This window comes from Chiloscyllium plagiosum, chromosome 6 (genome assembly GCF_004010195.1).
Source record: "Chiloscyllium plagiosum isolate BGI_BamShark_2017 chromosome 6, ASM401019v2, whole genome shotgun sequence".
NCBI lineage: Eukaryota > Metazoa > Chordata > Chondrichthyes > Orectolobiformes > Hemiscylliidae > Chiloscyllium > Chiloscyllium plagiosum.
Genome location: NC_057715.1, coordinates 49,398,669 through 49,410,700, shown reverse-complemented (window position 1 = coordinate 49,410,700; position 12,032 = coordinate 49,398,669). Strand labels below are relative to the sequence as shown.

At 42.2% G+C, this 12,032-nt stretch overlaps 1 protein-coding gene across 1 annotated transcript in view; it reads left to right on the top strand.

Annotated features, from left to right (window-relative positions):
• Positions 1-12,032, top strand: part of LOC122551133 (piwi-like protein 4) — a 166,965-nt gene that overhangs the window by 64,528 nt on the left and 90,405 nt on the right. The window contains exons 8-9 of the mRNA XM_043692759.1: positions 5,975-6,101; positions 7,384-7,501. Coding sequence (XP_043548694.1) covers positions 5,975-6,101; positions 7,384-7,501 — 245 coding nt within the window. The remainder of the gene's footprint in view (positions 1-5,974; positions 6,102-7,383; positions 7,502-12,032) is intronic.

The window sequence follows — 12,032 nt, the reverse complement described above, 5'->3', positions numbered from 1 at the left end:
GTAATTTCATCCTTTATAATCGACTCCAGCATCTTTGCCACCACTGAGGTCAGACTAACTGGTCTATAATTTCCTGCTTTCTCTCTCCCACCTTTCTTAAAAAGTGGTGCAACCTTAGCCACCCTCCAATCCGCAGGAACAGATCCTGAATCTATCGAACTCTGGAAAATAATCACCAACGCATCCACGATTTCTAGAGCCACCTCCTTCAGTACCCTGGGATGTAGACCATCAGGCCCCGGGGACTTATCAGCCTTCAGACCTAACAGTCTCTCCAACACCAATTCCTGGCAAATATAAATTCCCTTCAGTTCAGGTCCTTTAGCCAATGTTACCTCTGGGAGATTGCTTGTGTCTTGCGAGGAATGCGGGCAGATAACATTGTTAAATAGCATAGATAAGTAAGTAATAGGTAAACAGCAGCAAAATAAAAGCACTGGTACAGGCGAATGCTGAGAGTTTGTGAGTCCATTCAGTATTCTAACAACAGTAGGGTACGAACTGTTTCGAAACTGGCAGGTGCGTGTGTTCAGGCTTCTGTACCTTCTCCCCAATAGTAGAGGTTGTAGAAAAGCATTGCCAGGGTGAGAAGGATCTTTGAGTATGCTGGCGGCCTTTCCTTGACAGCGGGCCTGGTAGATGGATTCTGTAGATGGGAGGTTGGCCTTTGTGATTGTCCAGACCGAGTTCACCACTCTCTGTAACTGTCTCCGATTCTGATTGTACAGTTGCCATACCAGGCAGTGATACATCCAGACAGAATACTCTCAGTGGTGCACCTACAAAAGTTGGCGAGGGTATTTGCCTTCATGCCAAATTTTCTCAGCTGCCTGAGGAAGAAGAGACATTGTTGGGCCTTTGTAACCAGTGCGTCCACATGAAGAGTCCAAGAAAGCTTGTTGTGGATGACCACTACCAGGAGCTTGACACACTCCACTCATTCCACCTCTGTGCTGTTAATGTATAGGGTGGCATGAGTAATATCCCGCATAAAGACAATGATGAGTTCTGTGGTTTTGCTGGCATTGAGGGCTAGGTTGTTCTCAGTGCACCATTTTTCCAGGTCTTCCATCTCCAGTCTGTAGCCTGTTTCATTGTCATCTGAGATTCGACCGACTATGGTGGTGTCATCAGTGAACTTGTAAATGGCATTAGTCTGATATTTGGCAACACAGTCATGGGTATACAGTGAGTACAGTAGGGGGCTGAGTACACATTCCTAGGGGCCTCCAGTGTTGAGTGTTAGCGAGGATGAAATATTGTCCCCAGTCTTCACTGATTGTGGCATATGGGTAAGGAAACTGAGGATCCAGTTGCAGAGAGTGGGGCTTAGTTTAAGATCACTAAGTTTAGTAATCATTCTCAAGGGGGTAATAATGTTGAAGGCTGAAATGTAGTCAATGAGTAGGATTCTTACGTAGCTGTTCTTGGTGTCAAGATGTTCTAGGGAGGAGTGAAGGGCAAGTGATATGGCATCTGACGTGGATCTGTTGGTCCAATGGGCAAATTGGAGTGGGTTAAGAGTAGTGGGGAAGCTGGAGTTGATTAATGCCATGACCAGCCTTTCAAAGCACTTCATGATCACTACAGTTAGGGCCACTGAGCGGTAGTCATTGAGACATGTTGCATGAGCCTTCTTAGGCACAGGGATGATGTTGGCCTTCTTGAAACAGGCAGGGACAGTGGCCTGCTGCAGGGAGAGGTTGAAGATGTCAGAGAAGACCCCTGCCAGTTGATCTGCGCATGCTCTGAGTGCACAGCCTGGTATTCCATCTGGTCCCATCGTTTTCCTTGGATTCACGTGAAGGAAAATAGATCTGACCCCTGATGCAGTGAGATAGGTTTGTCAGGACTTGTCAGAATAGGTGTTACCTTTTTGCCGAAATTCTGTTCAAAGTGAGCATAGAAGGCGTTCAGCTGATCTGGGAGGGATGTATCATCGTCTGCTATTTTGCAATGTCTCTTTTTAGAACCTGTGATGTCATTCAGTCCTTGCCATCATCGCCGGGTGTCTGACTGGGTCTCTCCTTTGGATCGGTATTGGTCCTTGGCTGTCTTAATGGTCCTGAGAAGGTCATACTTGGATTTCTTACATTTGAATGGGTTTCCTGACCTGACAGCCTCACACCTGTTTTTTAGCAGGTTCTGTATGTCCTGATTCATCCAGGGTTTCCTGTTGTGTAACACCCAGATTGACTTCCTTGGTATACAGTCCTCCACACACTTGCTGACAAAGTCTGTGATGGTGGTGGCATACTCGTCCAAGGAACCTGTGGACTATTTGAACATGGCCCAGTCAGCCAATTCCAGACAGCACCGGAGTTCATCCTCTGCCTCCTCTGACCAGCACTGAACCTGTATCCACGAGGGGGTCTCCTGCTTGAGCTTTTGCCTGTAAGCTGGGAGAAGAAATACGGCATTGTGGTCGGAGTTCCCGAAATGAGGGTAAGGGGATGGAGTACTAGGCATCCTTCTCAGTGGTGTGGCAGTGGTCTAAAATGTTCAGGCCCCTGGTGGGGCAGGTAATGATCTGGTGTTACTTAGGCAATACCTTCCTTAGATTGGCTTGATTGAAGTCGCCAGTTAAAATAAACAGGGCCTCGGGGTGTTCCATCTCCAGGGTATTACTAGTGGAGTATAGCCGATCCAGAGCTTTCTCAACCTTTGCTTGTGGCGGTATGTACATAGCAGTTAGTATAGCAGCAGTAAATTCCCATGGAAGACAGGCCAGCATTTAATGGTGAGGAATTCAAGTTTTGGGGAGCAGTGGCTGCCCAGGGTTTCAATGTCCATGCACCACAAGTTGTTGATTAAAAAGCAAACCCCTCCACCCTTTGTCTTACCTGAGGTCCGTACAATGGATAGAAAAACCATCAGCCTAAAGTGCGCAGTTGGGAACGAATGGGTTGAGCCAGGTTTCTGTGAAGCAGAATGCGCAGCGGTCCTGCAGTTCACACTGGAAGCTGAGCCGTGATCTGAGTTCATCCATCTTGTTCTCCAGAGATTGTACATTTGCTAGGAGTAAGCTAGGAAGGGGGGTCTTGAAACCCCTAGTCACAGTCTTACTAGCAGGCCAGCACACTTACTCCACTTCTTCGCAGGTTCCTGTAGTATAACATTTAAATGGAGAAAGGTTTCAAAGCTGCAGGATAGAATCATTTAAGGGACATGGTACATGAATCACAAAACTTGCACAAGGACAGGAACTGATCATGAAGACAAATAGAATGGTGTCATTTATTTCAAGGGGAATAGAATATCAAAGTAGGAAAACTTTGCTAAAGTTGTGTGGGACAATGGTGAGACTACAGTTGGAGTAATGTATGGACCAAATAGTTTGGTCTCTTTTTGTGAGGAAATATGTTTTAGCATTAGAAGCAGTTCAGAGGATGTTCAGTCAACTGATTCCTAGGATAATGGGCTTACCTACTAAAAGAAGATTAGGTAGTTGAGTGTGCATGCATTGAAGTTTTAGGAGGATGACATGATCTTATTACTAAATCATATAAGATCTAGATGGAAATTGAGACTGTTACACCTCACTAAGATGGTATGCTGGAACTCAAGCTCGGTTATCCTTGAGTTATCATAATATAGTTTACCTGTGTTTTAGATCCAAGTTGATTGGAAGTATGAACCAGGTATCGTACTAAACGAGAAAACTATATTTGTTAAGAATATTTAGATTCTAGCCAAAGATAATCAAGTATAAGCCAGTGACATACCAGTTAAAACTCAAACCACTTTATAAAACTTCCCCACTCATACAGACAGACATAGACAAACAGAAAAGTGGGCTTTATGGTTGGAAAGAAAGACGGGCAATGCTATTCAATGACCCTTGTCCATAATGATTCTTTTGCCTTGTAAAGACCTCTTTAGTGCTGTTTCTTCAGGTGCTTTTGCTTGCAGGAGCCACAGAACAACTAATTCACACGTGTAACATCTCTGACTTATTGGTTTAAGGTACAGCTTATAGAAACTGCTCAGGACAAAGGAATGACTTTCTTCAGGCTTGAGGTGTTTTTGACTGCTGGGAAAGAAGAACTGCTCTTTTCTTATTAAAAGTGTGATGGCTTCTTCCTCAAACATTGATATGTATAAGCTTGTTAGCTGCCTGCAGGCCAATTGTATAGTTGTTGATAGACAGAAAGCATTTGTTATCAATAAGCAGTCACAACTCCACAGATCAATCAGCTATTTCATGCCAGCCAAGTTTTCCTTCATATACACCAATTGAGTCTAGCTTATCTGAAACTACTTTCCCAACTCTGCCTGCCCCATACTCCAACACTTGAACAAATAATACTGTATACAGCACTTGCAAAGTGTAGCAATGCTTTTCACAATCCTTGGTTTCTAAAGGATTTATTTTCCAACTTGATTAACAATCAAAGAAACACCAAAATAATATGATACAATCTTTACAATGAAATGGATGTTTCTCTTTGTGGTACAGACAAGAACTAGAAGGCAATTTAAAAATTGATAGTCTCCACTTAAGACACAGAGCCATAGAGACATACAGTACGGAAACAGACCTTTCCGTCCCAACTAGTACATGATCAACCATAACCCCAACTAAACTAGTCTGTGCTTGGTCCATATCATTCTGAACATTTCTTATGCATATAAATTATAAGGGTGGCACGGTGGCTCAGTGGTTAGCATTACTGCTTTGCAGCGCCCGGGGTATTGTTTGCCCATTCTCCCCATGTTTGCGCATGTTTCCTCCAGGTGCTCCGGTTTCCCCCCATAGTCCAAGATGTGCAGGTCATGCTAAATTGCCCGTAGTGTCCAGGAATGCGTAGGCTAGATGAGTTAACCATGGGAATGCAGGGTTACAGGCTTGAGGAGGGTCTAGGTGGGACACATTTCAGGGGATTTTTGTGAACTTTTTGGACCGAATGGCCTGTTTCCACACTGTAAGGGTAGGGATTCTGTGGTAAATTGTCTAAATGTCTTTTAAACGTAGTAACTGCACCCGCATCCACCACTTCATCTGGAAGTTCATAAAACAAATGAACCACTCTCTGTAAAAACAAAATTGCCCCTCATATCGTCTTAAAACCTTTCTCACCTTAAAACCCATAGATTAGCAGTCTTTTTTCCTCTGAGGTCATTTGATTGTGAAGTACTCTTTTCTCAGTAATAGTGGAGAAAGGATCATCAAATATTTTTCCGGCTGATTTAGATGGATGCTTCATTAATAAAGGAGTACAAGAGGTAGACAGGAAAGTAGGTATGAGGCCACACCGGATCAACCATGATCTTATCAAATGGGGAGCAGATTCAAGGTGCTGAATAGCCGATAGCTGCTCCTTATTTGTATGTTTGTATATATGTGTGTTTGTACGGTCCCTGAGTTACGTTTTGAGTAACGTTATCTTTTTCAACTGTCGTTTAAAGATGATGCCCTTGTTAAAATATATATTTAGCCCAAAATTATTGTTACTGAGAGCACACAAGTCATGTTTTCAAGATATGCACCTCAACTACTGTCAGCACATTTTGGAAGTTGTGGATGACTTGCCCTAAATTTTTAATTCAAACGGTCAGTAACTTAGCAACAGATAATGATTTTCTGATGCACATCAACAAAGTTCGGTATTGCTGGTATATATTCAGAAATCTGCATCTCAGCCATACAGAAAACCACCTCCAAAAAGAAAGTCATTAAATGTGAATGGGTTACTGTTGCTAAATATTCTAGAATGATAGAGGTATAATTTTTAACAGTGTGTGTGTGTGTGTGGGGGTGGGGTGTGTGTGGGGGTGTGTGTGAGGGGTGTGTGTGTTCAGTGTGTGTGTGTGTGTGTGAGGGGTGTGTGTGTGGGGTGTACTACATTGGGGTATAGTAGAGCTCACAGATTTACTATCATATCTTTTGAACTATCATCATTGAAAATTTCTGTTACTATATATTTATTTTTAGGATTTTGTTCAATATTGTCTTTATTTTTTGTGTACACAGCAATATGATGCCTCCATCACTGATCTGAAACAGCCAATGCTAGTCAGCTGGTTAAAAAGTAAAAATCGTTCCATGGATGTGGCCCCACGTCTAGTTCACCTCATTCCAGAGTTTTGCTACCTTACAGGTAACAAACAAAAGATTTCTAACCAAATAATCACGTACTGAACATATACTTATTGAGTTAATTATGAATCTGAATTTAATTAACTTTATTATCATGTACTCAGATCAGTACAGTGAAAACTTTACAAGTCACCACTTACAGTGCCATATTAGGTACAAAGGTTCCAAGGTACAGATTCTTCAGTACAACTGCTTATGAAAAAAGCATTAGAAAATAAAGAAATAAGAAATCCAGCATTGCAGATTGTTGAAATAAATTAGGAAAAAGAGAAAAAGCTCAGAGCAACCATCTTTCCAACCGAGTCTACATTCGCAGCTCACCTCCACTCTGCACCAGATCCTGACTCCAGACCACGCCACATTTCATCTCCGGGCTCTTGAGGCTGGGAGACTGCTCTGGAATCAGCTCAAGGCTGAAGTCCACATTGAGGCCATGCTGGGCCAAGAGGTCACCTCGCCAGGGAGGCCACCACACCAAGATGGGAGACCTGTTGGTTGTCCAGTTTTAACCTGAATTGCCTACCCTTGGGTTGGCCAACTGTTAATTTTCATAATCAGAAGGCAGGCAAAATGAATCTTCTTTCTTACTGTATTGTATAGGCACCAGAAATTTAAGCTTTACTTCGAAGTGTAGCTGATTTTGCAACTTATTTATGGTGTACTTTTAACCCAATAAGATGTCTTATAGCACTTTGAAGAAAAATGATAAAACAAAATATGGCTCCTACCATATAAGTAAGCCTTAGGTCCAAAATAAGATCGTGGCCAAAGAGGGTGGTTTTAAGGAGTAACTTAAAGAAGGAAAATGAGGTAGAGAGGAAAAGAGGTGTAGGGAGGAAAATCTAGAGCATGGGTGTTACTCAAATGTTGGCATAATCATCAGTGGTGGAGAGATCAAGATTGAGATTGCTCAATTGGCCAGAAATAGAGGGTTGCAGACAACGTAGATGGTTAAGAAGATGGAAAAGACAAGACAAAAAGAGACGAGGACATGGAGGCGTTTAAAAACAAGGATGATAATTGTAATATCAAAATGTTGCTGAGCAGGGAGTTGTGTGGGTCAGGAATATCACAGTGGGTAGATGATTGGGATTTAGATAAAATCCACTGGGTTCAGTGTGGTTCTCAAACAATCATAGGTTGCTTACCACTTGATGTTGAGTATATTTACCATGTCTGATGTTTTCAGAATAACTTACCTTGAAGTGAAATTCAAAGTAAGATTTATTTTCCTTGCAAAAATAACCATATTGATTTATTTTGCGGTAATGTGTTATCCACAGGGCTAAGCAACCAGGCTCGCTCTGATTTTCGTATAATGAAGGATTTGGCTGCAGAAACACAACTGTCTCCTCAAAAAAGACAAAAGAGATTGCATGAACTAATTGATAATATTCAGAGGTAAACAGATCATTCATAGGACAAATCTTTAATTCTATTTTTAAATGTAAATTTTGAAAAACAGCAGCCAGGTAGTATTTTGTGATTAGTTTGTTACTTTGTATGCTAATGTGGAAAAGGGTGAGTTATGTTAGTTCTAGGAATTGAACATTCCCATTTTAGGAACTGGACACTTTTAGCGCGGGTTTAGCCCAGTTTATTATTGTGTATAACTTTTTCTAATTATCCACAGTAACATTGTTTCAAACTTGTAGGAGAATCTCCGAAATGCTTGATTTGATATTTACTTAGTCCAGAAGCAACTTTAAGATGTTTTGTCTACAATTTCGGCACGGTAACCTAATGATGATTTTACTTATAATTTTTACCAGTTAGGAAGGAAAGACCAAGTTTTACCTGGTGATTCACAAGTGGGCCATTGACTTGAAAGTCAAACCTGTTTCTCTCTTCAGCTGTTGGCCTGCTGAGTATTGCCAGTATTTTCTCTTTTTATTTCTGTTGCTGCACAACTGAAAATGAAGTAAACTTTTCTGCAGCACCCATGGGCTGCAAGCCCAGAGATCATTGGCCAAGAGCACCTCAGCAGTCAGAGCAACAAGATAAACAATCTGGCTGTGCTTCTGTTGAAGGCACTGAGGATGAATTACATTGGACCACATACATACTAAGAGAAAACAATTTTAATTTGCCAAAGATAGGTGTTCGAGTTATGCTGAAAAGTTTTCTTTTGTTAATAAGGCACATAAAATTAAATTTGTTTACATGCATCAGTTCCATTGTGAAGTACTAAGTAGAAACTCAAGTTTTAAATTTCCTCAGGAGACAGTATGGTGTGGGTAAAATCAGCTGATATGAGTGGTTCAGCCATGCCCATTATCTGCCTACGTTCACTGGAATGCAAACCACCTCCTATGGTCTCCTACCTTTGAACCAGTTCTATATCCAAATAGCTAGTTCTCCCTATATTCCATATGATCTAACTTTGCTAATCAGTCTACCATGTGGAGCCTTGTCAAACACCTTACTGAAGTACACGTCTTTCTGCCTTCATGAATCCTCTTAGTTACTTCTTCAAAAAACTCAATCAAGTTAGTGAGACATGATTACCCATGTTGGCTATCTTTAATCAGTGCTTGCCCTTCTAAATACATTTAAATCCTGTCCCTCAGGGTCTCTTCAACAACTTGCCCACCACTGATGTCAGGCTCAATGGTCAGTAGTTTCCTGGCTTTTCCTTACCAACTTTAGACAGAATAGTGAAGGAGTTTGGTATGCTTGCCTTTATTGGTCAGTGTATTGAATATATTGAGATCATGTTGCATTTGTACAGGACATTGGTTAGGCAACTTTTGGAATGCTACATTCAATTCTGGTCTCCCTGCTATAGGATGTTGTGAAACTTGAAAGGGATCAGAAAAGATTTACAATGGTGTGCCCAAGGTTAGAGGGTGTCAGCTATCAGGTGAGGCTGAATAGGCTGAGGCTACTTTCTGATGGGTGGCCTTACAGAAGTTTATAAAATCACAAGGGGCAGAGATACGGTGAATAGCCAGGGTCTTTTCACCAAGCTAGCACAGTCTAAAACGAGAGGTCATAGGTTTAGGGTGAGAAGAGAAAGATTTAACAGTGACCTAAAGGGCAACTTTTTCAAGCGGAGGGTGTTGTGAATATGGAATGAGCTAGGCACAATTACAACATTAAAAGGCATCTGGATGGGTATATGAATAGGAAGAATTTGGAGGAATATGGGCCAATTGGAAGGAGATTAATTTAGGATATCTGGTCAGCATGGACGAACTGGACAGAAGGGTCTGTTTCCATGCTTTACAGCTCTATTACTGCAGAGTTAACTACTGCATTTCCTAAATTAATCTGCTATATACATACCCACTACAGAACAACCATTATAATCTGAACAAGATGGGCGGGAAGTATTTTGTTCGGATAACTGATCAGGGTTCCCGGGGTGGCAGCAATAGCAGGAATAGGGCTCCCGTGGTGGAGCCGCCAGGCAGGAGCAGGGTTCCCGTGGCGGCAGCAATAGCAGGAACAGGGTTCCCGTGGCGGCAGCAATAGCAGGAACAGGGTTCCCGTGGTGGTAGCAGTAGCAGGAGCAGGGTTCCCGTCGCAACCCTGTTCCTGCTCCCGCTGCCAGCCCAGGCTACCTGCTCTTGCTGTGCTTTTATTTAAATTTAATAAAAGTTTTAAGTGATGTTGAGATCTTGTTCAGATAATCCGAAATTCGGATAATTGATGTTGAGATAACCAAGGTTGTTCTGTACTCTCATAATATGGTCCTGTATTAATTCAGTTTGCACATCCACAATAGTACTCTTAGTTGATGGTTTATAACTTTATGTGGAGTTAGAAAGGTAAGGACAAGCCCATTGATGACTCAGATTTTGCTGTACCCTCATTTAAGGGCATATCCCATCTCTGTGAGCTGCCTGCCAATCTGAAGGCTGACAGTTTTCCAAGCCCAATAGCACCAAAAGAAGCTGAGGCCACGACTGGGACTGCAGCTAGTCCCCCACGAGGAGGATTACTGCAGTCTGAACAGCAAGCTAAGTGAACAGTTTTCTGGGACCAATTAAATAGGGAGAGTTAATAAGATGGCTGTAGATGTTCATGTGAAAATGAGGGATAAAAATGGAAAATTAGGGAACCATGGATGACAGGTGAAATTGTGAGACCAGCTAAGAGGAAAGAAGATGCAACTGAAAACACAAAACTTTGGAAGAATATTGAGAATGTAGGACCAATTTGAAATGAGGAATTACGATGGCTAAAAGGGATCATGAGATATCTTTCGTGAACAGGGTTAAGGCAAATCCCCAAAACCTTTTATTCATATATAAGGAGCAAGAGGGTAATAAGGGAAAGGGTTGGCCCAATCAAGGACAAAGGAGGAAAGTTATGCATGGAGTCAGAGAAAATGGGTGAGATTTTTAATGGGTTGGACATGACAGATGTCTCCACAACCACCTGATGATGGAGCAGTGCTCTGAAAGCTAGTGCTTCCAGTTAAACCTGTTGGACTTGGTGTTGTGTGATTTTTAACTTTCGTCATGACAGATGGTGAGGTTAGGGATAGATGTTTGATTACTCTAGGTCAAGTCGCCATAAGGAGGGAGGAAATGTTGTGTATTCTAAAAGGAATTAAGGTGGACTGGTCCCCAGGTCTAGATGGGCTCTGTCCCAGGTTTACTGAGGGAAGAAAGACAGAAAATAGCTGGGGCTTTAACAGATACCTTTGCAGCATTGTTGAAAATGGGGAAAATCCCAGAGGACTGGAGAATTGCTAATATCCCCTTGTTTAAGAAGGATAGGAAGGTTAATCCAGGTGTTTACAGACCAGTGAGCCTGACGTCAGTGGTAGGGAAGCTACTGGAGAAGATACTAAGGGATAAGATATATACCCATTTGGAAGAAAATGGGCTTATCAGTGATAGGCAGCATGGTTTTGTGCAGGAATGACCATATCTTACAAACCTAATAGAATTCTTTGTAGAGGTGACGAAATTGATGAGGGAAGGGCTGTAGATGTCATATACATGGACTTTAGTAAGGCGTTTGATAAGGTTCCCCATGGTAGACTGATGAAGAAGGTGAAGTCGCATGGGTCCAGAGTGTTCTAGCTAGATGGATAGAGAACTGGTTGGGCAACAGGAGACAGAGTAATATGGAATGGAGCTTCTCAAAATGGAGACCTGTGACTAGTGGTGTCCCACAGGGAACCATGCTGGGACCACTGTTGTTTGTGATATGTACAAATGATTTGAAGGAAGGTGTAGGTTACCTCATTAGCAAGTTTGCAGATGACACTAAGATTGGTGGAGTAGCAGATAGTGAAAGGGACTGTCAGAGAATACAGCAGAATATAGAAAGGTTGCTGAGTTGGGCGCAGAAGTGGCCTATGGAGTTCAATCTGGACAAATGCAAGGTAATGCATTTTGAAAAGTGCAATTCCGGAGTGAATTATACAGTAAATGGAAAAGTCCTGGGGAAAATAGATGTACAGAGACATCTGGGTGTTTAGGTCCATTGTTCCCTGAAGATGGGAACGCAGATCAGTGGAGTGGTGAAGAAGACATACGGCATGCTTTCCTTCATTGGATAGGGTATTGAGTACAAGAATTGGCAGGTCATATTACAGTTGTATAAGACTTTAGTTTGACCACATTTAGAATACTGTGTACAGTTCTTGTCGCCACATTACAAAAAGGATGTGGATGCTTTTGAGAATGTGCAGAGGAGGTTCACCAGGATGTTGCCTGGTATGGCAGCTGCTAGCTATGAGGAAAGGTTGAGTAGATTAGGACTATTTTCATTGGAAAGAAGGCAGTTGAGGGGGAACCTGATTGAGGCCTTCAAAATTATGAGAAGTGAAGACAGGGTGGATAGCAAGAAGCTTGTTTCCCAGTGTGGAGGACTCAATTACTAGGGGTCACAATTTCAAAGTGGGGGGGACACTTTTAGGGGAGATATACATGGAAAGCTCTTCACGCAGAAGGTGGTGGGTACCTGGAAT